Below are 24,134 nucleotides of genomic sequence, written 5' to 3' on the forward strand. Positions count from 1 at the left end.
TCATTTTTCAAGGTATTTCTTTTGTAAAGGAGCCAGATTTGGCAACTAGACTGAAAATCTTCCAAAATTCTGTACAAATGTGTAATATACAAATATACACAAGGCTTTTGCCAAGAAAAGACAGCGCAACAAATGATGGAGGTGGCTTTGGTGTCACATACCACCTAGGGCATCTCAACACCCCCTAGGGATGCAAGGGGCTGATGGACCACAACATAGGCTACACATGTAAAACACACTACATTACACTATGTACACTGAAGTATAAAAGACCCACTGTCCCCTTGGCCAGCTCACAAGCCCTCTGGCAGGAAGGCAGGTCGTTCACCAGATAACCCAAACAAGGGGAACTCCTTTAAGTGGGAGAACCTTGCAGAATGAAGTGGCTCACCCTAAAAACTATTAACAGCAGAAGGCATGCCCTTAAGAGAAAGGTAGTCAGAGTGAATTCAGGAGATGGAGCACTTCTTGCGCTCTTTGGAGCTCCTTGTCATCTCTCTCTCTCATCCGCTTGCTGAATCTCACTCCATCTCAGTGAACCGGGCAAACATGGCCTTTCGGACAGCATCTTTGTAGGAATCTGCACCTGACAGTCCATATGCACTGCCTTTGGCTCCAAGGCCAGCTCCTTTTAGCCGGACCTGAGCCTGGGGGAACAAAACTGTTGTTAGCAGCTGGCAAGCAGTGTGTGGACTACTCCCCACACCGTCTCATCTAGTCCACTCCTTCCTGAGCAGGACTACCCACTAGGAGATGAGAGGAAGTTTTCTATTATGAAGACATGGATTTCTACACTGGAGACCAGGAGCAGGTTAAGGTCTGAAGGGATCAAATGGGTAAGGGAGACAGGCAGATGGAACCACACCCTCCCCCAACCCTATGCCTGCTTAGCAAGTATCGTGCCTAGGAAGGGCCCCAAAGCACTGCACTGAAGCCCAGGGAGGGCCTGGTAATTCTGGGCATGGATCATAGCATGACACCCCGAAGTCTGCAAAACTTGCTTGAACAAATCAACTGTAAGAGTCTGTCCTAAGCTATGTTGCCAGGTTAGAAAGGGAGCAATCACAGGTGGAGCTCCTGTCTAAAAGGCCAGTGGCTGGGGAACTCTGATCCCGGGATTATATTTCAATTTGAGCTCTGAGTAAAGGACTTCTCATTATGGATGGAATTCTTACTAAATTATAATTTGTTTTTTACCTAACCAGAATCACTTTGAAAGATATTAAATCCAAGCTAAGCTACATGGGTCTGAGTCAGTGTTAAGGGTTTGTTTATGACAAAGGACTCATCTCATCTCTGGAACAAGCCTGCAAGTCACTGAAGCCCAATCCTACTGCTTACCTCAATGGGGGCTGTGATGCCTTGACACTTTCTTCCCAAACCCGAGCCTTCCCGCCAGCCCATGGCCTGCAGCATCTTGTTGCCAATGTTACTATGGTCAATGCCATCTTTGGTGGGCTGCTCGTAATTCCTGCCAGTGGCAAACACACAGTTACTTATAACAGCCAGAGCCCCAGCTCACAAAGTGGAAAATGTGCAGAACACATACACAGTGCCAGCATCAAACTGCTTCTTGCGTTTGGGTTCCGGAGGTTCTGGAATGCCATACTTCTCCCGTCTTTCTGCGGCTCGATCCCGGTATTTCATCTATGTGGGGAGAACAAACAGATAAAGATATCTGGACTTCAATCTCTAACAGTCTCATGCACCTACACTTCAAGATTATCACCTCAAGTGCTTTCTTCATCTGCTGCTTGGCCTTCTAGAGTGGTCTGAAATACCAAATGCCCCGTCTCCCTCACTGTACTTAGTCACATCCAAAATAGCAGGTCTGTAGAGATGAACTCTGTGTGGAACCTGGGGCAGAACTATGTGTCTAATGAGCAGCTTTATTTAATTAGTCACCTCTTGTCAAGCTCTTCAGCCTGCTGGGTGTGGGCACAGCCTGCCAAGGTCCTCAAGGGAGAGGAGGACAGAGCTGCTGTTCCCCCTCAGCATTTGGAGGGCCCAACTCCAGGGACAGATAGACCCAAGGAGGCTTCCAGAGACCTGTTCTGCAGTCTCTGCAGAGCTGGCACCATAAACAGTGGAGAAAAAAAAAAACAGGAAAGCAAAAGCCCTAGCTACAGCCCTCAAAAGCCTTATGAATTATCTTGGGGTGAGAAATTTTAAGTAATTTGCCCACAGGTTCATTTCTAACCCACAGGCCAGTATTTGTATTTAAAACCCTGTCCAGCTGGCTCTCAATCAGCCTCATCAATTACCAGTGACTCCCATTACTGGTCTCACAGGCTTCTCCTGCCTTCACCCCAAGCCCTGGTCTGCCTTGTCCACTGCTTCCTTCCGTATCACCTGCAATCATCGTATCATGTGTCCTGCTTGCTGCTCCCTAGGCCTAATTTGAAGCTTCCCTTCATTGCCCTCAAAGGCTTCCCTGGCCAGGCCAAATGAGATCACGCTCAACTTCCTAAAACCCACAGTACTTTACCAGCAAGGATGTAGCATTCGGAACCTGTGCACAGTCTTGAGGAACACTGAGGGGGTCACAAAGCACATACTGCCTGGGTCGAGTTTACCTGAGCCACAATGGCCAGGTGACAAGTGCGTATGACAAATCCTACCCTGCCCCTGGGACCTGGAACAAGTGCTAAAAAAAAAACCCCCAAAGGCAGTTACCCCAAGATACTCTTTCTAGTGGCACATTGACCCCCATTCACCTCTCTCTCCCTCAGCTCCAAGGCTTCCAGCTCCTGCTCGCTCAGCCTGGATCGTCGGTAGATGTCCATGTTTTGCTATACAAGAGATTTTACAGATGGTAAGAATTCAGACTGCCCCAATTTGAAATGTCACATTACCCACATCAATTGTCTTCTAAGAGTCAATGCCCAATTCAATACACTACAGCATGAAAGCCAGAGCCCAGTGTATATGGAGTTGCCATGTTCCTTTCCACTCTATAATCTGGAACAGACTATGATCAGGAATAGCCTTCTAAAAGGCAATCATTCAACGCAGAATCTTCACTATTGTCAGGGCACTCGCATCGTCTTGCTGCTTCCCCTCCCTGCCTCAGCTCAGCTCAGAGAAGCATGGCTACCTTGTGTAGGTCTGAGAGCTGCTGGTGCCTGACCAGGGCATCTCTGTTTGGGAACTGGCGCCGGCAGAGCAGGCAGGCCATCTTCTTCCAGTCGGCCAGCTTTTCTTCTTCACTCTCAAGTCTCTCCACCAGCTCCTCTTCATTGTCACTGTCACCACTGTAAGCAGCGACCAGACCCCTCTAGGAACAAGAGGAGGGTGGGTCACTGGAAATGTACAACAGGAAGACAGCGATGGCTAAAAGTAATGCCTAATCCAAGCTGTGAGAGTGCACCCATTACTCATGTCACATGTCAGTGGTGTATTCCATTTCATCCTCCTGTGTGTGGCAGTCAGGTCCTCCAGTGCTGGACCCAACAGCCTCCTGGCACCAAACCTCTTGGGACCCAAGAAGAGTTCCTGGATGGCTGTTTTCAGACTACTGACCATGTATGAAAACCCCAAAATAGATCAGAGTAATGGCCAACCCAAACCAGTATCTACCAAGTAGAATAGGTTTTTTCTTATCTTAAATTTTCTCTTTCCAGACTCTATTTACAAATGCAATAAAACTCAATTAACTGGAATTTGGGCTTCATCCTCTGCTCCATCTCACCTGCTTTCACACAGGGAAAACAAAGCTCTCAATGTGGAGTCTATGTGTAGAAGCTGCTCCAAATACCCACTGACAGTGACCACATCCCATTTTAAATAGGAATCACATTAGCCAATATGCAGCTGAGATTCAAAGTGAGACACAAAGCACAGATATGGCCATTAAACACTGGAAGTACTTCCTTACTTTGAGAGGATTCTCCTCGTCTCCATTTCGTACCAGTTCTGGGATGAGCTGTTGCCTTTCTGCTAAGGCTCCCTGGGAAATAGAACAAGTCATAAGCCTCAAATTTTACCTAAGTTCCCCTTATGAAGTATGGGCATTCCCACTACTGTTACCTTCTTCTCAAAGAGAGCAAAGCCAGCATCTGCTGCGGCAGATTCTCTCCTTTCTTCTTCCCTCAAAGAATTGACAGGTTGAAAGCTGTTTTTAAAATTTTCTTTCTGCTTGTTTAAACTCTTAGCCCAGCGTTCCATGTCTTTGGCAATCTAATGTCAAACAATCATGAAAAAAATACTTAAGTCTCCTGTGCCAGACAATAAGCCATTAAGGGTCTTACCTCAACCAGATGGTCTGTAACAAAACCCCTTCGGCCCTTATCTTTATGAGATGCTACCACATAACAACCAAAAATATTATTAAAGAATACTGCTCAAAAGTTTGAGTCTTTCAGCATTTTTTCCCCAAGTACATCGGCAACTGACAAACAACATATAGTAATCCTAAAGAATTGCTAAATACTCTTCAAACTTAATGTAAATAAGATGTGTGGCCCAGATTTTAAGAATGCAAATAAAGTGCATATAAATGCCACAGATCTCCCCTGCCCTCTAAACAGCTAAAAATTAAGCTCAATGCCCCAGAGAGAAATATGGGTCTGCTGGCCAGGTCACGTTCTCACCTGCTGGGCTGTTTTGCTCTTGGGTTTCTCCTTCTTTTCCTTCCCCTCTTTTGCAGGCGGTAGGCCTGTCTGCTGGTGGGAGTTGGACTCTGCAGCCGGCACATAGGTCTCCTTCTCTCCATCCCAGTAAAGGTATTGCTGGGTTAAGGAATTGTAGTAGTACTAGGAGGAAAAAAAACCCAAAACAATGCAGACTTTCTGCTGTGTCAAACCATTAACTTAAAGGAGTATTTTGTCAAAAAAGGCATGTCAAAGTTGTTCAGTCAAAAAAACTAAACATAAAAACATAAAACACATTGCAGAGCAGTAGTATTTCCTGCCCAGAGAGGAGCTGCTGGACACTCGCTGTAGGTGAGGAAGATGCCCAGCCAGTGAAGAGATGTGAAACTTCTTGGGCAAAAGTGGAATGTGGTTTCTTTTCAAGAGTCTAGTTCCCACTGATTTAATCCCTGGGCCTGGAGGGTACCCAAAGAGCAAGGTGTCTGACCCCTTTCCAAAGATAGATCATTTATACAAATCAGGTGGCCAGAACAGGTGGTTCAGGAGGATCTTTTACTCACATGTGTTGTTCCATGACAATCAGTTAACATCTCATCATTGGGTTCAACTGTACAGAACCCTGCTTCAGGATACCCAGGCAATCAAAGGGTTGTAAAATGCTAGCTTGGGAGCCTGGAAGGAGGTGACAGGGTGAAGGAACCTGATCTGAAATGTGTGGAGAGAACTGCAACAGAGGATGGGGAGCAGCTCTCTCTCCTCTTCTTTATTCTCCACTCACTCTACCTGCTCAACAGGCACCCAGGAGAGACTGCCTGTTACATCTCATCCAGAGAAGGTGATGTGGGTCAGAGACACAGGACTCACAACTCCTATGGCTACCCAGGAGAACTGGTAAATAGTCAGTCTTCACAAACGAGAGCAGTAGAACCATGCAGAGGTGCGGCCTGCTCAGGCAGGTCCCACACAGCTTCACACCTTACTCTCTCAGAAGCCACAAGCTCTCAATGCCAAGTTCCTGTTAAAAGCACTTATTTTCACTCTTCTACACATACAGCTCCTGGTCACAAATAGCTGTTTATTTATGGAGTGTTAATGTTGCTTTTCCTCTTTTAAAAGTTATATACATAACCAAAAATAAAATATCACTCCAGAGATCTCCTAATTTCCACCTTCAAGAATACACAGGGTTGCTAAGAAAAAGAAGCTGGACATAAAAGGGCACATATTATCTGATTCCATTTATATAAAATGTCTAGAACAGGCAAATCCAGAGACAGAAAGCAGACAGTGCTAGCTGGGGTGAGGAGAGACTAGGAAGTGACTGCTCAGTGTATAGGATATAGGGTTTCCTTTTGGAGAGATAAAAATGTTCTAGAATTAGGCAGTGGTAGTGATGGCGGCACAACACTGTAAATATACTAAAAAGTCCTGAACTGTATAGTCTTAAATGGTTAAAATGGCCAATTTTATGTTACATGAATTTTACCTCAATTAAAAAAAAGACTATATAGGAAGAAAAAAAAATCACAATTTAAAACTTCTGTCTAGGTCTTTCCACAAAGGTTAACAGCCACCTATAAAATTTAACTTGACAAGATAACCCATGGTAATAGGAGTAAGAATAGTGGTTACTGAAGAGGGAGGGTACTGACTGGCAAGAGGCATGAGGGACATTCAGCATGTTAGGAATGTTCTCGCTCTGGTCTCCGTGCTGGTATATGTATGAACGCATATACATGTAAACCAAAGAACTGCATGTCAGTTCTGTGCTTTTCCATATGTACATTATCCCCCAAAACACTTTTTTTAAACTCTTAAATTACCTGTGAGTTGGGGTCATAGTACAGCCCTGTTGTCGGATCATAGTAATATCCTGAAGATTCATCATACTGGTAAGTGGATGTGTCAGGCACTGCTGCAAAAACAAAATCCAGCACACAGTCATTTCCGGTAAGAAACTGGCTTTACTTCAAATTCTAAGTCACTGAGATGCAGCAGGCCTTAATGGTCTTCTCTCACATCCCCAAGTGTCCCTCTGACACCCACATAGGGAGAGGAACTCTTAGTAAACAAAGACAACAACTAGGACCTTCCAACTGTCAACAGCCCCATGAGGTTTGGCTTACCATATTTGGTACCAGGAACTACACCAGTGGGGGAAGCGGCTGGGGCCTGTGTACTTGTGCTAGTGCTAGGCTGTGCTTCCTCAGTCTGGAAAGAACAGCAGCTTCAATATAATTTCAACTGTAAAGCCTCTTAAGAGAACTAAATCACTGCAATCATCCAGCAGGAAGGGCTCCCTGACAGACATACGATCTAAGGCAATCCTTGAATAAAATACATGTTTACAACTTTCTTCCTAAAGGTCAAGACTAAGCATGCATAGTATAGTATAAATATACCCTGTTTGGAACCTTATAGTTAAAGTATATACACAGAATTATTATATTATTTAATACTACTAGACAGAGAGAAGTAAGATTGGAATGTGTGTGTATTGTTCAATCCTGGCTCATACAGCAGGAAAAGAACACTTGTACAGCAAAACAAAGTTTCCCCAACAGTCACCAGTTCCGTATTTAGGACGACAAGATTACCGGAGAGCTGGGTGGATTGGAGGTTTGATTATACAGCTGGGGACTCTGAGACACTACAGCCGCTGAGGTGGTGGTCACTGCTGTGCCTGATGATAAACACAGGAGTTAGGAAGAGCCAAGCATTGAACTCTAAGCCAAACATCCTTATCTGTAATGCCCAAGCTAGCATCTGTCTTTGTATATGTCAGTTCTTAACAATCTAGTTTCCATTAAGTATCCTTGAACCTGTATTTTCATTTTTATAATCCTACTAGCACATGACACACAAAGTCAAACTTCCTGTATGATGGCTAAGAAGGAAAGGAAGAAAGTCTCTATATATCTGCTCTGGGGTTGAGGAAAGATTTCACTGCAACACCTTTGTAATTCTGGAACAAAAACTAAAGCAAAGACTTCTTACAGTGACCCTTCTGATTGATGTGTGGACACCAGACTCTAGGGCCACACCCTCTATGCTCACCTGAACCCATGTGGGCACCAATGAATCCTAACAACAAAGAGAGGGAGAATACCAACTTGAATTTCAAGAACGAACACTCTTTACAACATGGTACATGGTGACAACTCTGAATGTTGTCTGAATGACAGCTTTCCCCCAAAGTCTTGCAGGGAAATGGATTCTCATGTTTATTTAGGTCTAGTTAGAACATCTAGTTGTATCTCTTCAAATGTATCTGCTTAAACAAAAGATAAAAGGGAGATGAAGTTTATTACCTGATGCAGATGATGCATCAGATTCCAATCCTCCAGCTTGTTGCTGATAAAACTGCTGGTAATCCTGTGAGTACTGAAGAAAAGCCCACTATTAAAGCTGCTATTCTTAGACAAAGGAGATCAGAAGTTGGATGCTGGTCTAATCTACCTACCTGAGCATATTGGGCATAGCCATCTTGGCCTGGCTGCAGGTAACTGTAGTCAACACTGCCTCCTTCACCACTCTGAGACTACAAAATGTCAAGAGGAAACAAAGACAAACTTGGTGGATACCAAGTTTTTAAAAACATCCTCAGAGAGCTTCTAAGGCAAGCACTACAGGAGAGGGTACTTCTGTAATTCTGAACAATACCACCATGCTACTTTGAGCAAAAAGATCCTCCATCTTACCTGGGTAGATGACCACTGAGCTGCAGCAATGGCTGTACTAGCCACAGAGAAGGCGCTGACCCGGTTACCATCTGGGAGGACCAAATCTCTGAAACCACAAAGATCCGATCATGTGATTCCATCTCAGTATGCTTCCAATCACTAACCTCCCACTACCCAGAACACAGCAATTCACTCTAGCCTTTGCTGGAAGGTCTCTAATGCCAGCAAGGCCATTTTTTATAGCAAGGAAAGGTTTCGATGGGCAAACCCCTCAGTAGGAAAGTGTCCCTACAGTATCATTGTTCTACTTTGTACCCTGCCATCTAATAAGGTGTCTGCTGGATAAGCAATGATACTAGAAATGGGAAACTGACATCACTAGAATGAAACTCTATATACATGAAGCTGTTTATTAGCATGCTGTTCTAGAAGGAAAGGATTATTTCCAGATGGGTTTGCACTATCCCGAAGCAGTTTGCATAGCACATGTTCTCAACCCATCTGTCATGTCTTTGTCCTTCTCTGAAGTTTTCTGGCAATTGGTTATTGGAGACAGGCAGAAATAAGCTCTAAGAGGAGATAACTGTTTCCCTTCTAGCCTTGGCAACCAGGGAGGATAGCGTCTCAGTGTACAGAATGTGGGCTTAGGGTACAGTTAGCAAAGCATCTAGGGTCAAGTGTGCAGATGCAGCAGTCTGAAATAAGGATTATGAAGCCACTCACTTCCTGGCACTTTTAGCAAAATCAACCCCAATAGTTTTGCCATCAATTTTCAAAGGAGGATGGAGACTCTGTAGTATCTGAAGCAGCTGAGAAGCATCCTGAAGGAGAATGTGAAGAAAAATAATTTTGTCATGTAATTAAAACACTCTCCCTACCACTTATCCCATTCCAATAGTGCTTTCTATTAAACGAGAGTAATTCATTATTGTTCGTGCATATGAAATATTGAGGAAAAAAATACTCCTTCCTTCAGGACATGAAGGTATCCAGTACTATTAAAGGAATAAATGCTAAATTAATCTAAAACAAAGCATGAAGGACAAAACTGTGGCTCCAATTTCAGTTCTGCCAGTTACCTACAAGTATACACTTTTTTTTTTTTACCACTTATTAATCAGTCTGTAATTTAGCACTGCAACAATTCTCATCATGTTGGGCTCCAGGAGCCTTACACATAGAATCATAATTTGATGAACCACATTTGCCTCTCAGCGTTCAGTTATTTTTTTAATTTTATTTTTTTATTGAAATGTAGTTGATTTACAATGTTAGTTTTAGGTGTATAGCAAAATGATTCAGTTATATCTATACATATGTTTTCTTTTCAGATTCTTTTCCATTATGTTATTACAAGAAACTGAGTATAATTTCCTGTGCTATACAGTAGGTCCTTGTTGTTTATTTACCTTACATATAGTAATGTGTATCTGTTAATCCCAAACTCCTATTTTATCCGTCTCCTGCCCTTTCTCCCTTATTTTTTGTCTTTTTTATGTTTGTAAATAGAATTTGTATCATTTTTTTTTACCTTCCATATACAATTAATATGATATTTGTCTTTCTGACTTACTTAATATGATAATCTCTAGGTTCATCCATGTTGCTGCAGATGGCATTACTTTATTCTTTTTTTATGGCTGAGTAATATTCTGCCCCTCCCCCAACCTCACATCTTTATCCATTCATCTGTCGATAACCATTTAGGTTGTTTCCATGTCTTGGCTATTATAAATAGTACTGCTATGAACACTGGGGTGCATGTGTCTTTTCAAATTATAGTTTTCTCTAGATATATGCACAGCAGTGGAATTGCTAGATCATAGGGTAACTCTATTTTCAGTTTTTAAAGGAACCTCCATACTGTTTTCCATAGTGGCTGCACCAATTTACATTCCCACCAACAGTGTAGGAGGGTTCCTTTTCCTCTACACTCTCTCCAGTATTTAGTTTTAGACTTCAATGATGGCCATTCTCACTGGTGTGAAGTGATAACTCGTAGTTTTTATCTGCATTCCTCTAATAATTAAAAGCTCAGATTTTTTTAATAAAGGAAGATTCAATGAACACCTCACCATTGCAGAAGACAGTTGCACAAATGCGAAGCCTCTGTTCTGCTGGGTCTGTTTGTCTTTTATGAGGCGAATGTTATTGACAGCTAAGGATGCGTAGGGAGACAGCGCTGTCATGATGGAATCCACAACAGTGTGTGGAGCTATGTTTCGAAGGATGATTGCTGGGGGGGTGAATGAGACAAATGATATATATATGCATTCCCACCATCAATGCCTTTCAAGGCAGGTTCAAGTACAAACAAATCCATTTTGGGAAGTTTCTAGTACATATGACCCTTGAACAATGCAGGGGGTTTAAGGATGCTGATCCCACTGCCACCCCCAACTCCACCGAAAATCTGTGTGTAACTTTACAGTCAGCCCTCTGTACTGGTAGTTCTATATCCACAGATTCAATTAATGGTAAATGGTGTAGTACTACAGCATTTACTAAAGAAACTCAGCATGTAAGTAGGCCCACACAATTCAAATCCATGTTGTTCAAGGGTAAACGGTGTATCTTTCACTTTGACTTGGAGAAGATTCTAAAGACCAATCATTTATGAAATAACCTGAAGTTGCTACTTATTAAAAAAGAAAAAAAACATCCAACAAAGGTCAACTTCCAACATAAAAGCCAAAAGATTGTTATCTGAACTTACTATCACAGTAATAATCCACAGACTGAACTGATTCTGTGGTTCCAGGGGGCACTTCCTGTTCAGAGTCTGTAAAAAGGGAAAGAGAGGGAGAGCCTCATAATTGAAGACAAACAACAAACCAATGTAAAGAAATACATTCAAACACCAAAGTTTTAATTTTAAGTAAATGTAGCAGTCGTTATTTTTCTTTTTGAACCACTCGTCGCTATAGTAAAATCTCATTAATTTTGACATGAATTTCCAATGTGGAATGTAAAAATTGGGCCAGTGGAGGGCTGACATTACTTCTGTACTAAAGAAAAGCAGGTACAGAATACAAACTAGGTGATCAGACTTAATTTTGGAAAATAAAATAACTATCTGTACTCTCACAATCATCAGCAGCATCTACCTAACCTAAGGTAAAAAGGTTTAAGGAAAATACATAGGTTATTTGTTTTAATGCCCTACAATCTAGGTTCACAGACAACCCAATCAGTCAGGTTTTAATACATATCCCAAACAGCTGAATCTGGGCTTACCAAACTTGTCTGCTCCACATCGGAAGCATTTTAGTCTTTTCCTGAAATTGTTAAGGCAGCACTGGAAAAAAAAAGTTTTACCTGTAATTATTTCTCACAGTAGGCCAGGCTTACTAAAAATATGGGTTAGAGCAATAGGACATTGGGCAAGTCCTAGTGAGAAACAAAAAAAAAGCAGAAAGTGATACCCACATATCCAAGACAAAGGGGCACTAAACCTAAAAATTTAGAATGCTTCACTACATGAATTTTTCCAAGAAAAACAAATCTTGACGTATTTTGAAGCAGAATTCTATTTTTATTAAGTTGGAGAAAAGTTTCAGTTCACCCTAAAACCCTGCAGCAAACCACTAGCAAACTTCTCCCTTATATGAGAAGAGCACTTAAATGGACCACTCTTACACACACAACGTAAATGGAATACTGTCTAGACACCTACTGGACATGGGACACATGCAGAACAAAGAGTCTGAGCACTCTGAAAGTGTCAATGGCAACACCTAAGTTCAAAATGGTGCATTGGTGACTAGATCATAATAGACTCGATACAATTCGAGCAGGGACACAAGGCGTTCTGTTAATGTAATTAAGAGACTGCTGAAGTTGAGAGCTCTAGAATTCAAGAACCATAAAGTGAAACAAACTTAAAATCTTCATTGAAACACTGGGCTTAGAACCTAGATCTTAAACAAAATTTCTTGTGTTCAAGGGATTCTGTCCTGTAATACCTAATCAGGACGACCCAAAGAAAGTCACGAAGTACGAAAATCACCTTAAGATAAAAGCTAGTGATTGGGTACTTACTAGTTTCTTTATTTAAACAGTCAAACAGGCAACAACAAAACCCCAAAAGTTTTTTTCTACTTCAGAAGAACACAGCTTACCTTGTTACAAAGCCAATCTTCAAATTTAGGTCTGGGATTGCTATAATGCATTGCAATATGCTTTCCTTGAATCACCAACTTTTTCTGTAAAAAAAGAAGTAATCAGTTATTCCCATTGTGGGAAACATGTGTCCATTTTCCCAGGGCAGAGCACACTTCGGAAAAATCAGTGCTCTGGAATTAAATGGACAACATACGGGGAGGACCAACCACCGCCACCTATACTCTGCCCATCCAATCCTTCAGATAGGCAGTAAGAGAATGGGATGCGGAGTAAAGGTAAACGGAGTCAGGGAGTGCTGAGAAAGCTGCCACACACTAAACGCTGACATGCACCAGGCCGTGTCTCCAGCAGAGACAGAAGTCCTAACAATCAGCATTGACAGGCTGCCTGAGAGTGACAGTCTATTTCAAAAAGCAGAAGACACAACTCTCCCAGTTCTGAGGTTGTCTCCTACTTTACCCCTTAGCATGGTGTCCTTGGGCTTCGCTTCACTTTTCTCCCAGTCCCCAATTCTTATGTAAAGTGAAAGTCTTTGTATTTCCCCTTCCCTCAAACTCCTGCTTCAGGATGTGTCCTCTGGGGGACAATGGTATGGGAACTCATTTTTAAAGGGAATCTGGTTACAATTTTCTCAGGAGGGACTATTCTGAATGCCATCGACTGTAAAACAGCTAAATGAGTTTTCTTCCTGCCAACTGCAACCACGTGATGTCCTGGGTACAGATGTGTTTTTCACTGAAATAGATGGTACTCTCTTCAAAATGAGTAACCAGGAGGCCAATGAAGTTTCTTCAGGGGGTTAGAAAAAGTTTATAAATGTTCGTATACCACCTCATCCTTCAAGTCAACCATGTGACTAAAAGGAACTTAATTTTCAAAGGTCAAAACTCCGAGTGGAATCAGTCTAGCCAATACACCCAGCACCTGCCCCCAAAGAGCCTTCATTTAACAAGAACACCTTTTCTTTTTTTCTCCTGAGGGGTGGGAAAGGGAGTGGGATGTTCTGACAGTGTCAGAACAGATTTAAGAGGTTAGATATCCAAATTTTTTAAAGGAGTCTAACCCCTCTAAACATACATACTGTTGAACAATTTGGTTCTTGCAAATCCTGGAAGAGTTAAGACATGCTGTGAATGTTGTTTCTGCAATATCTAGAGGCAAGACTACATGTCTGGCCAAGAGGGAAAGAGCTGAAGGGCCATCCACTCTCTGTGTTGTATAGAAGCAAAAATAAAGAAGCTGGGAGATATGTCAACAGATCATCCCACTAGGAGGGATGTGTGCTGGGAGAAATTCCAAACTACCACTGAGTCCCTAATCCTACTGGCCTTTTATCTCCGGAGTGAACTTGAACTGTAATGAAATATTACACATTAACATAGCTTTGTATACATTAAAATTGTGGAGATTTTTAAATGTCTTATAGGTTTTAACTTCCTAGGAGTTTTAAACTCCCAGGCAAGTCATTCCGATACATCCACTGCATCAAAAGATGGTGTCAGGTCAAGAAAGAGGACTCACATGAAGACTGTCCTGAATTTACTAGGATGGTGTCCATGGTATGAAATGAATCAAGATCTACTTTTTTAAGACCAGGTTGTCACCTCTGGGTTAAGAAAATGAGGCTTAAAAATCACTCAATCAAAATGATACCCTCATTAGTGAGTCTTGTTATAAATGACAATAAATTACCAAAGAATATAACTCTTACTTTGAGTGACAAATCATAAAATGTTGCAGAAAAGCAACATAATGAGTTAAATAAGCAAACTTCCCAGAATGCACTTGGTTAAGGCATTCAATACTGTGCTTTGGAGTTCTGGCAAAAGTTATTTAAGTGCCAAGCACTGAACATTATCTTGACAAACTAGAAAACCTCAGTTAATGTTACATCCAAGAATCATCAATCATTTGCTTTGAACAGACTATAAAAGGCATTCTCAGGGAGATTAGAATGTTAATGCCACTCTAACTAGATTAGACAGCAGGACACCAGCTCCCAGGCTAATCTCATCAGACATTGTTCATATATTCCACTAGGTCCTTAAATGGTCTGTGAAGACCCATATGAAAAGTTATGCCTCCAGGAAGCTTGTGGTCTCCAAGCAGAAATAAAGAATTATTCATAAAATGCCTGTAGCAGACTTCTATTATATTCTCTTCACTGTCAAATCGAGAGTTGGATATTCTAAGATTACTCTCAACAAACATAATGAATAGGAATATAAATTAGGTAGGGAAAAGGGGAATACTCAAGATATTTTGGTAACTATGTATTTAGTGGTTAACAAAGCCCTGCCAGGTAGCCATATTTAAAGGCAGAGCAAATTCTGCAATGTAGTGCTTTGTACTGTTTTAATCTAGTAATATCAATTTTAATATATACAAAGCTTTTTTCTTTAAAGTCACTCCTTTGGAACAAACCACTCCTTCAACCTTTTTTTTTTTAATTGTACAGACTTGTTCCATTTTCATGAATATCTAGACTTGGTGAGTGAAGCAACCTGATTGGCTTCCATCCAGCTGGTAGCATCTTGCAAGTGATAAAACTCCACGAAGGCGAAACCACGGCTTACACCTAGAGACAGCATTCAGATATAGACGGGATACTCGTGTTAGTCAGTTCCTTTATAACAGGTGAATCTCTCTCCCACTGCTTCAACACTGCGTGACAAAGCCAATTGGGAAGCAGCTTTACAAATGTGACTTGACTTGGGGATCTTCTTGATACTTTGCCATGGCAAGGAACCAAGCCGCCTGAACTAAATGCCACTCGATTTGATTCCACGTTTAAAAAGTAACCATGCAACCGACTACAGTCAAACAAGGAGTTCATAAATCACTACTTACCGAAAGAAAAAAAGCCCTTAAAACCAAAGTTTATAAAAAGGTCCTCAGATGCTTTCTAAAACATCATTTTCAAAGAGTCACATTCCTTAGCCATGGCAAACCTCTCATTCTGAATTCATGTGCTTGAAGATTGGGGGTATCAGGATGTTCTTTAGGGACTGAGGTGGGAATGGGGAAGAGAACCAGAACAGCAGGAACTAAGCAAGCTCTCACCTGTTTTCCTCTTCATCAGCCTCACGTCTGCAGGCTGAGGACCTTCAAAGGATTCCATCATTTCTCGAATCTGCACAGGGTTTTACACATTTATTTATAATTAAAGCTTCAACCACAAACTATTCCACACTAAAGAAAGTCCAAGGACTAGGGTTTACATCAACTGCTTAATTAGCAAGACTTTAAACTTCTATCATCAAAATGTAATTATTCTAAAAGAGAATAAAAGAAGGAACTCTTCTCAGAGAAACTGATGTACTGTAACAGCTTTGAAGGCATTATTTATATGCTGACAGGGAATTTGCCTCAGGCACAAAAAAAATAATTATTATTCTTATTTTTATAGCTTTTTTTTTAGTTTGGCTTTTCTTTTGGGGGGGGGTATTAGGTTTATTTGTTTACTTATTTTTAGAGGAGGTACTGGGGATTGAACCCAGGACTTCATGCTAAGCATGCACTCTACCACCTGAGCTTGCCCCCAGGAACAATTATTTACGCTGTGGTACAGTCTTGCTCATGGTATGCTGTACCTCAAGCCTCCTTCCTTTTGTCTAATCTTACTGTCCTCCATTCTAAAGGACCAGAGAGAAAAAATGAGAGTTAAGATGTCACTGTCCTCAGAAGTACATGACCAAGAAATCAATACCCTAAAAATGAGGAACTCCCTTAAGATAAACATTTTCTGCACAATGTCTTAAAAGAAACAGTTTTCTTACATTTACATTAATGGTGAAAATCAACAAAGCTCATAACATTCTCAGACTCCTAGTAAATTAAAATAAACAGTAATTGGGCCCAAATAAAGAATCCTGGCTCGTCGGCTTGTTACTGATGTCAGACCCTTATTGCTGAACTCCAAATACATTAAAAAATACATTAGTTCCTTTAGCTATTGTATCAGGCAGCAATACTCCCAGGAAAAAAAACCAGGGCCAAATTTGCAAAACAGAGATTCTTAGTGATCCCAACTTTCCATAATTACGTGTAAAGGCTGCAGAATATACAGATAGTTAATCCTCATTATTTGTGGATTCTGTACTTGTGGATTTGCCTACTCATTAAAATTCATAACTCCAAATCAATATTTGCACTGCTTTCACAGTCATTTGCAGACATGTGCAGAGTAGTTAAAAAAAAAAAAAAAAAAAGTGAGTCGCCTGATGCACCTGTTCCTGCAGAGGTGATTTTTGCCTTGTTTCAACTTTCATACTGTAAACAAGTGTCCTTCTCATAGTCTATTTAGTGCTAAGTTTTTCACACTTTTGTATTTTTTGCTGGTGATTTCACTGTTTAAAATGGCTCTCCAAGTGAAGTGCTGCAGTGCTGTCTAGTGTTCCTAAGTGCAAGAAGGAAGGTCCTTACAGAGAAAATGTTAGAAAAGCTTCAATCAGACATGAGTTACAGTGCTACTGGCTGTGAGTTCAGTGCTAATGAACCAACAGTATATACTAAATAAGGCATCTCTAAACAGAAATACACATAAAACCAGGTTATATATTGATATGTTGATGAAAATGTTGTGACCAGAGGCTCACATGAATCTAACTTTGTATTTTCCCTAAGAGCATGGTACAGTATTCCCAGTGGCTTTACACACTATAAATACAGAATAAGGAAAATTGGCTGTATCTGTTTTTTCAGTCTGAGAAGAGCTACACTGAGCCAGACCCAACCACCTGACTCAAGTTCACACTTCATAACATAGTAACTAAAAAGTTAGTCACCAGAGTTACTGAAGACAGTTTCTATAAAAGTAGTGATACAGTAACATGTATAGTAACACAGTTAACTAAAGATAGTTACTCTAAGAATTCACATGTCTGTGGGGGGACTAAAATAAAAAGACAAACAATATGAAAGTGATGGGGAGGGTACAGCTCAGTGGCAGAGCCCATGCTTAGCATGCCTAAGGTCCTAGGTTCAATCCCCAGTACCTCCTTTAAAATAAATACGTAAGTCTAATTACCCCCTCAAAACAAATGAACAAAAACGATAAAGATTTAAAAAATGGTTTGTTAAAAAAAAAGTTAAAGAAATTAATGAAAGTGATAAACTAAAGTTCAGGACATGATTAAATACTATAATTTTAAAATGTTTTAAAGACTCCAACAAGCAAATTTTCTACAAATATTGCATGATATTTGGGAATCTCAGACATTCTACTTTGAAACCTGCCTTCTTACAGTAGGCACCTCTGTTTCTCTGAGAAGCCTGAAATACACAAGCTCCGAGGGACACATCTCTAACAGACACCTCAAGGGGATGACATGATCAAAAAGTAAACTTTCCTTAATTGACTCCTGCAGGATTTCTTGCACAACCTATTTCATGTGCCATGGCTGCTGCTACCTGAGCTCAGCTCTGCCTTCTATCTACCCCTATCACTCTCTCCCTCCTCCCATCTAACCTGAAGAGCTTTTGTTACCAGGCAAAAACCTCAGTAACTTTCTTTTATACTTAGCTAGGCTTTCAAAGACCCCACCACTGGACCCCAAATCACCTTCCCATCCACCTCTCTCTTGGCCAAAGTCTTTGTTTTCAGTAAAATCAAGCTGGCTAGGGCCAGTCCACACCTTTTCCTCAGTTCTCCACCAGATCAAAACACTTCCATCCCTCAACTATCAGCTCAACTAATATTTCCCTGAAGCCCTTCTTTACCCGCCACTAGTAACCACCTCCCTTAAAGAAGTCTCCAGAGCTATTCCACAGAAGACTTTCAACAGGACCTCTTTCAACTCCTATACTTTTCTACTCTGCATTGTCTTCATCATCTCCTGATCTTAACTATTTATTCTTAAACTTTTATGAGGCAGGATCCATGGTTCTGCATCACTATAGCATCTAACAGTACACAGTATAGCAGCTGTGCAATGGATCACAAACACCCACTATTAACTCTAACATCCCATTTCACGTTTGTCACTTCCAGTGTTTAGAGGACCAAAGCTGTGTGAAGTCAGTACTTACCTTCAGCTCTGTCTAAAATCCACTAAACATTAGTCAGATTATTACTTTGAATACTTCAAGACAATAGATACTGGCACAACACCATGCATTTACATCTTTTAAAAACATATTTCAAAACATCACATTCATTTCACAAACAATATTGGCTGAGCAGCCTCCTGCAGTCAAGGGTTGGTGATTCACATAAATTCTGCCTCACAGGTCAGGATAGGCTTCAAGCAGAAAAAGGAACATTGGGAAAATGATGGACAAAGTGGCCTGCGGGGGAAGTAAGTGATGGATGTGGCTGGAAGGAACAGGCAAGGGCCAGAGATACCACTGGAAATCAGGCAGTGCCCAGTACACCAAGGCTCTAGTTGGCTTGTATGAGAAGTGGGGAGCCAGACTTTTCAACAGGCTTTTCAGAGGTTTCAAATGGATAATATCATTTCTTTTTTTTTTTTTGGATAATATCATTTCTATCAAATAAAAGGGTGGCCAAGTCAAAAATATTCTTACTAATACATCCTCACTGAATAAGTAACCAATTCAATAAAAATGTACTGTATACCTCCTAAGGGCTATTGCAGGAGTAAGAACTGCTCCCTGTAGCTAAGGAACTTCTGAAAACTACACTAAGCTTCAAAGCCTAAATATAAATGGTAATTTATCTATGAACCAAGTTGAGAGAACTCCACCCAAAATATAGAAATGTATTTCACTAGGTATTAGTTTGAGATAAAATAACAAAAGAAAATAATGGTAGAAGCTCAAAGTTCTTTGTGCCTATTGAATGGCTCATTAGAACTGCTGGTTCCCCTTACATCGCTCTCTGTGATGGTGATGGGAAGGCCGCGAAGCATGATGGTCTTGCTCTCCCTCTCATCACTGATGTCATGCCTGTAGTCGTGCTCACCATAGTCACCATCTGAATGATAGCCATCTTCAGATCGGTCACTGTTCCTTCTTTCACGTTCTCTCTGATTTTTACAATTAAAAAAAAAATTAAAATCACACTGGGCTTATTTATACCCTTTGATCCAGTCCCTCCACTCCTAGGAATTTATCTTTAGGAACAGAGATAATATAAGAACCCCACGATGATATTCACTAGCAACGTTTTCTAAAACAGCAAAAACAAAAACCAAACCAAACCAAAACAAAAAACCCCACAAAACCAAACCCCCTACCCAAAACAAACAGAAAATAAAACGAAAAAACCCTAAACCTGCAACAATCATTTAATTCAGGAAGAATGGTTTAACAACTCACCATACAGTACACCAACACAATGAAACACTACTGCCTGTTACAATAAAATGATTACATGCATAGGAAAAGAAAAAAAAGTGCAAAATTATATGGGCAGCACAGTTACTTCTAAATAATGTCTGCATATGGAAGCGAATGTGGAAAGAGACCTGCTACGATAATGTTAAACTACAACTTCTAGAAACACTATCTGAGGCACAGGGATGATATAAACTATGCCCCAACTGCTTCATCTTTAAAATGGGAATAACACCTACCTTATAAGGTTGTAGTGAGACCTGAATGAGTTCACATAAGTGTTCAAAAGCGTGCCTGGTGAATGGTGAGCCCTATCTATGTAAATCCTGGCCAGTATTTCTATTATTATAGGGCTGTCTGTCTTTTGAGAGTTATAGTCAACTCAAATAGATTTCAGAATAATAAAGTTTGAATATAATATTCCTCTTGAGAGACTTCCACACTTGGTATACTTATTTCAAGAATCTTGATGGTTTTGTGCATACAATTTATAATTCTAACAATTCCATAAACAGTTGCTGGTCGCTCACCTCTGGGCTGTCATAGTCTCGGTAGTCGTCGTATCTATCACCCCTCCGATCATCACTAGATCTTTTATAATCCGAGTCCCTCCGCCTGCTTCTGGATTCACGCTCATCACGGTCATCCCTGTCTATGATGGAGCCGTACCTTCCACTGCGCTCTGTTCTACTCACTCTGCCAGGAAAAATAACTTTCTTTACTCTAAAGTAAATCACATTTTGTCTCTTCAGAAAACATGGTTGAAAAAAACACATACCCCACAGCTCAGTTTATAAGATATCCAAATAGTTTAATAAAGCCCTTAAAATTCATCACCAAATTCCAATTTACAAAGACAACCACTGGGAAAACACCTACATCCCTAAATGAAAAGGCAGTTTTCATAATAAATCTAAAAATACAGCTATTAAATGTTTGGGTTTAATATTTTTGAGAAAGAGTCAGGTTGTCTAAGTTCATCTTGCATTTTCCCAAGCCTGTGGTCTATACATCATTCCTTTCATCCCTGATTTTGGATCTTAGTGAAAGGTAGGAAAAATGCAATTACAGTTGTCCCTCAGTATCTGAGGGAGATTGGTTCCAGGACCCACTGCAGATACCATGGATGTTTAAGTCCCATAGTCAGCCCTCTGTATACATGGTTCTGCACCCACAGATCATGCAGTACTGTATCTGTTGAAGAAAATCCACATAGGAGTGGACCCACATAATTCAAATCCAGGTTGTTCAAGGTTCAACTGTATTAGCATTTCACTCAGTTTCAAAGGAGAACACATCCTGACTCACCCACTCTGAAGGGTAACTCACTGCTGAGAAATGGACCAACAACCTGAATGATTAAGTCTTTTTTTCCCATTAGGCAGTTAATGAAGTTCATTTGTTAGACATAACTAGCAACATCAGAGTACGTTATTTCCTATAATATCTAATTTACTTTTAGTTACTGGGCAGCACCGGGCTTCACAGGAAAATCTAATAACAAGAGGCTTAAATCCATTTGACCACAGATATAAATAGTTCTTTCATAAACTGTTTACCAGGTTCATAAAACCCTGTAAGGAAAAGTCAAAGGAAAGGCTTACAAGGGACTCATTTAGGGTATACAAATAATAAAAAGAAACAAATGAAATAAGAAGTCTAGGACTATCTCAGGATGTGAAGTGTTGGGATAAGAGACCTTAAAATTGTAAATGTTAATTTAATAAGTTATTTGGAAACAGAGACTACTGACACAGCATTAAAGCAATGACATCATGTAACATGAATTATTTCCTGAGTCCCACTGGGTCATCAATCTGATCTATCACTGGGACTGGACTCAATATTAAGGAGGCAACTGGCTGAAAAAGTCAAGGTTTTGTATTTAAATCAAATGGTATAAGGGGGAGAATCCACAGATGACACAGCAGTAGAATGCTCTCAACCTAATTATCCACTAATTCTTTAGCAGTTTTTCTTTCTTTTTTCTAATGTAACCCATGGTCCAAAAGCTTCTCAGCTCTATAAATCTGGATCATTTTGTCATGGAGGGGACAATAATGAGAACTAGCACTCACTGATTGCTTTCTACAGCCAGGAATTGTGCAAAGTGCCAGACTGGATGATCTCCTAGCTTTGCCAATAGGGAACTCTAAGTGACCTACTCCACTCTGCTCTCCTTTGCCTAATTCTTTCTTACCTTTCAGGCTTCACCTTAGAGAATACTTTCTTCAGGAAGCTTTGCTGGCTGTTTCCAAGAAAACACATGTTCCTAAGTGTTCTGGCAGCACTCTCAACTTCTTTCATCACAGCACAGTTCACATAGTATTTTAATTCTCTCACTAAACTGCATGCTTGTGAGAGCAAGTATCATGAAGGTGCTCATAGCAATGCCTGACAATAAAGACACTCAAGTATTTGTTTGCTAGACAATTTTTAACAAATAGTTCAGTCCCCATTAAAATGCTGAGATTTTAAGGTATGTACAGTAATAACTTACCGTTTGTCTGAACCCATTGTCCTACTGAAGATCTAGCACACGGCTCCAAAGGTTCAAATTTTGTTTTTTCTAGGAGGCAAAAGAGATTGGTTGCTGCAAATCTGAGAGATCACGTATAAGTCAACTGTTTTATAAGCTGGGACACTACTGAGGTTGGAATTTCATTACATCACTAACAATGGTTATCTATGGTTGGGGGGAGGAGGTGGGGACCAACTGTCAACATTAAAATCATGCTAACGTTTTGTTAACAACTAGCATAGCACAAAGATGAATAGTTTAAAATATCAATTTCATATTCAATAACGAACCCATAAAAGGATGCAAGCAGAAGATTCCTTCCTTGCTCCTACTGTAGGATTACAAAGCAAAAAGGTCACAGCTGCAATCAGCTCCCTGTCTTCTGAATCAAAGTAGGGTAGTTGATCGTTAAAACATTAATCAGTGTCTTTACTAATACAAGGAGCGAAATGAAATTCAAAAATTACTTATGAAAAATGTAAAATCTTTTAGAAGCCGGATGCTGAGCTGACTGAAATCTACTCCCATTTATAAAACGCAACGGCTGATCCAAAGCTATTTCAATGAGACAAGAGCAAACCTCGATAAGACTTAATTCCTAGGTAACAACGATAACCACCACAGGCCCTTGAGACCGCCAGCCTGGCCCCGCAGCACACCGACAGCGATAAAACATCACACAACTAGACGGCGTTCGATGCGTCTGAGGTCCGAAAAACTAGTTAAGGCCGTTCCTGGTGCCTGTTCTAAAGCAGGCGCTCAACGAACATTTGCTGAATTAATAAAAGGAAGAGAACCATCTGGGAAAAACAACGCCCTGGGCAGAATCTCTGATGCCGCCCCTCATCTCCTGGGCAGTGCCCAGACCCACCTCCGTGGGGAGTCGTGGCCGAGATGGCGGCGCCACGGCCTGCGTGACCGAATCAGGCGTACGGCTTTCTCTTCCTGCCTGCATGCGCCTCTCATCCCCCAAGAAGTTCTCAGCCCGCACATCAGCCTTCACCGAACAGCTTTCCGGTGAGGGCATATTCAAGTGAACCTGAGGGACGATAGCGGCTAGAGACTGCCAAGGCGCCCCTGAGAAGTACCCGAGGGACAGACCACCGCTCCATGCTCAGTTAGGCTTGGGGGTCGGAGACGTGTATCGGCAGGGGCACACTAAGAGCCCGAAAGAAGCGGGCCTCGAGCTGAGGGGAGAGGACGCCATCTGAAAGCTGACAGCACTGAAGACGAGGAGGGGCGCGGCCCTCCAATGCCTCGGGTAGCCCTTCGAGAGATCCGGCTGGGGCTGATCGGCCGTCGCCCGCGGCTGACAGGGAGGCTCTACAAGACCTACCCCAACACCAAGAACCGCCGGTCATTACGGGAGGCCGCCTCACTTACCCTCAGGGAGGACGGAAGCAACAACAGTAGCGGTTTTGTGCCCCAGAATTCCAACAGGGTACGGCCGCTTCACAAAATGGCGCCTCCGTCGACGGCCGTCTCCTACCCACAGTACCTCGCGCCTATTCCCCTCCCCCCGCCACCCGCCTCCTAAGGAGGTGTCCAATCCGCAAAGGCGTCTGGCCGCGCGGGGGCTGCTGGGAAGTGTGGTCTCTAGGGCAGTCTGTCACTTAACTACGCCCTGTGTTAATTTTCTGCGTATTTCCCTTTCTTCAAAACCACTGCTGAGTAGCCAGTCTGCCTTTTGCAGACCCGGGTTAGAGCTCCTTCCTTAATTAGGCATAGTAATTATTTCCCTTTGCTACAAGGACCTTAGTACAGTTTGCTTTCAGTGACAACGATGTAACCCATCTCGTTTAATCTGGCTTTAAGAGAAGGAACGTGGGTTGATCGCCTATTGCATTATTGGACGCTAGATTAGACTATTAGGCTACATGCTTTATAAATATCTGTTTTCATTTCCATAACTTA

The 24,134-nt window shown here is 41.4% G+C and overlaps 1 protein-coding gene across 2 annotated transcripts; it reads right to left on the reverse strand.

The window, feature by feature from the left end:
- On the reverse strand, positions 1-23,745 carry RBM5 (RNA binding motif protein 5). Of its 2 annotated transcripts, none has more exons than XM_006174103.3 (25): positions 23,604-23,745; positions 22,200-22,268; positions 20,230-20,395; positions 19,234-19,389; positions 15,464-15,533; positions 14,905-14,978; positions 12,397-12,480; positions 11,513-11,573; positions 10,992-11,057; positions 10,351-10,511; positions 8,999-9,096; positions 8,294-8,381; positions 8,056-8,133; positions 7,904-7,976; positions 7,190-7,275; positions 6,719-6,803; positions 6,416-6,507; positions 4,593-4,754; positions 4,030-4,179; positions 3,878-3,949; positions 3,098-3,277; positions 2,718-2,792; positions 1,550-1,647; positions 1,342-1,471; positions 1-647 (listed from the first exon to the last, which is right to left on the reverse strand). In XM_006174103.3, exons 2-25 carry the CDS (start codon positions 22,214-22,216, stop codon positions 522-524), a joined length of 2,448 nt encoding a protein of 815 aa, XP_006174165.1. In that variant the 5' UTR covers positions 22,217-22,268; positions 23,604-23,745; the 3' UTR covers positions 1-521. The 2 variants fall into 2 exon arrangements, with proteins under 2 accessions (XP_006174165.1, XP_032314360.1); XM_032458469.1 differs by having other exon boundaries at positions 23,600-23,677.
- Between the last annotated feature and the right edge of the window lie 389 nt (positions 23,746-24,134).

This window comes from Camelus ferus, chromosome 17 (assembly GCF_009834535.1).
Source record: "Camelus ferus isolate YT-003-E chromosome 17, BCGSAC_Cfer_1.0, whole genome shotgun sequence".
NCBI classification, from domain to species: Eukaryota; Metazoa; Chordata; class Mammalia; order Artiodactyla; family Camelidae; genus Camelus; species Camelus ferus.

Bases quoted from the DNA above. Each gene is read 5' to 3' on its own strand.
- RBM5 (XM_006174103.3), bottom strand. The intron at 15,534-19,233 runs GTAAGGGGAACC...AACCCTGTGCAG, and splicing joins TCACCATCACAGAGAGCGAT to ATTCGAGAAATGATGGAATC. The intron at 7,276-7,903 runs GTAATAAACTTC...GTTTATCATCAG, and splicing joins TGATGCATCATCTGCATCAG to GCACAGCAGTGACCACCACC.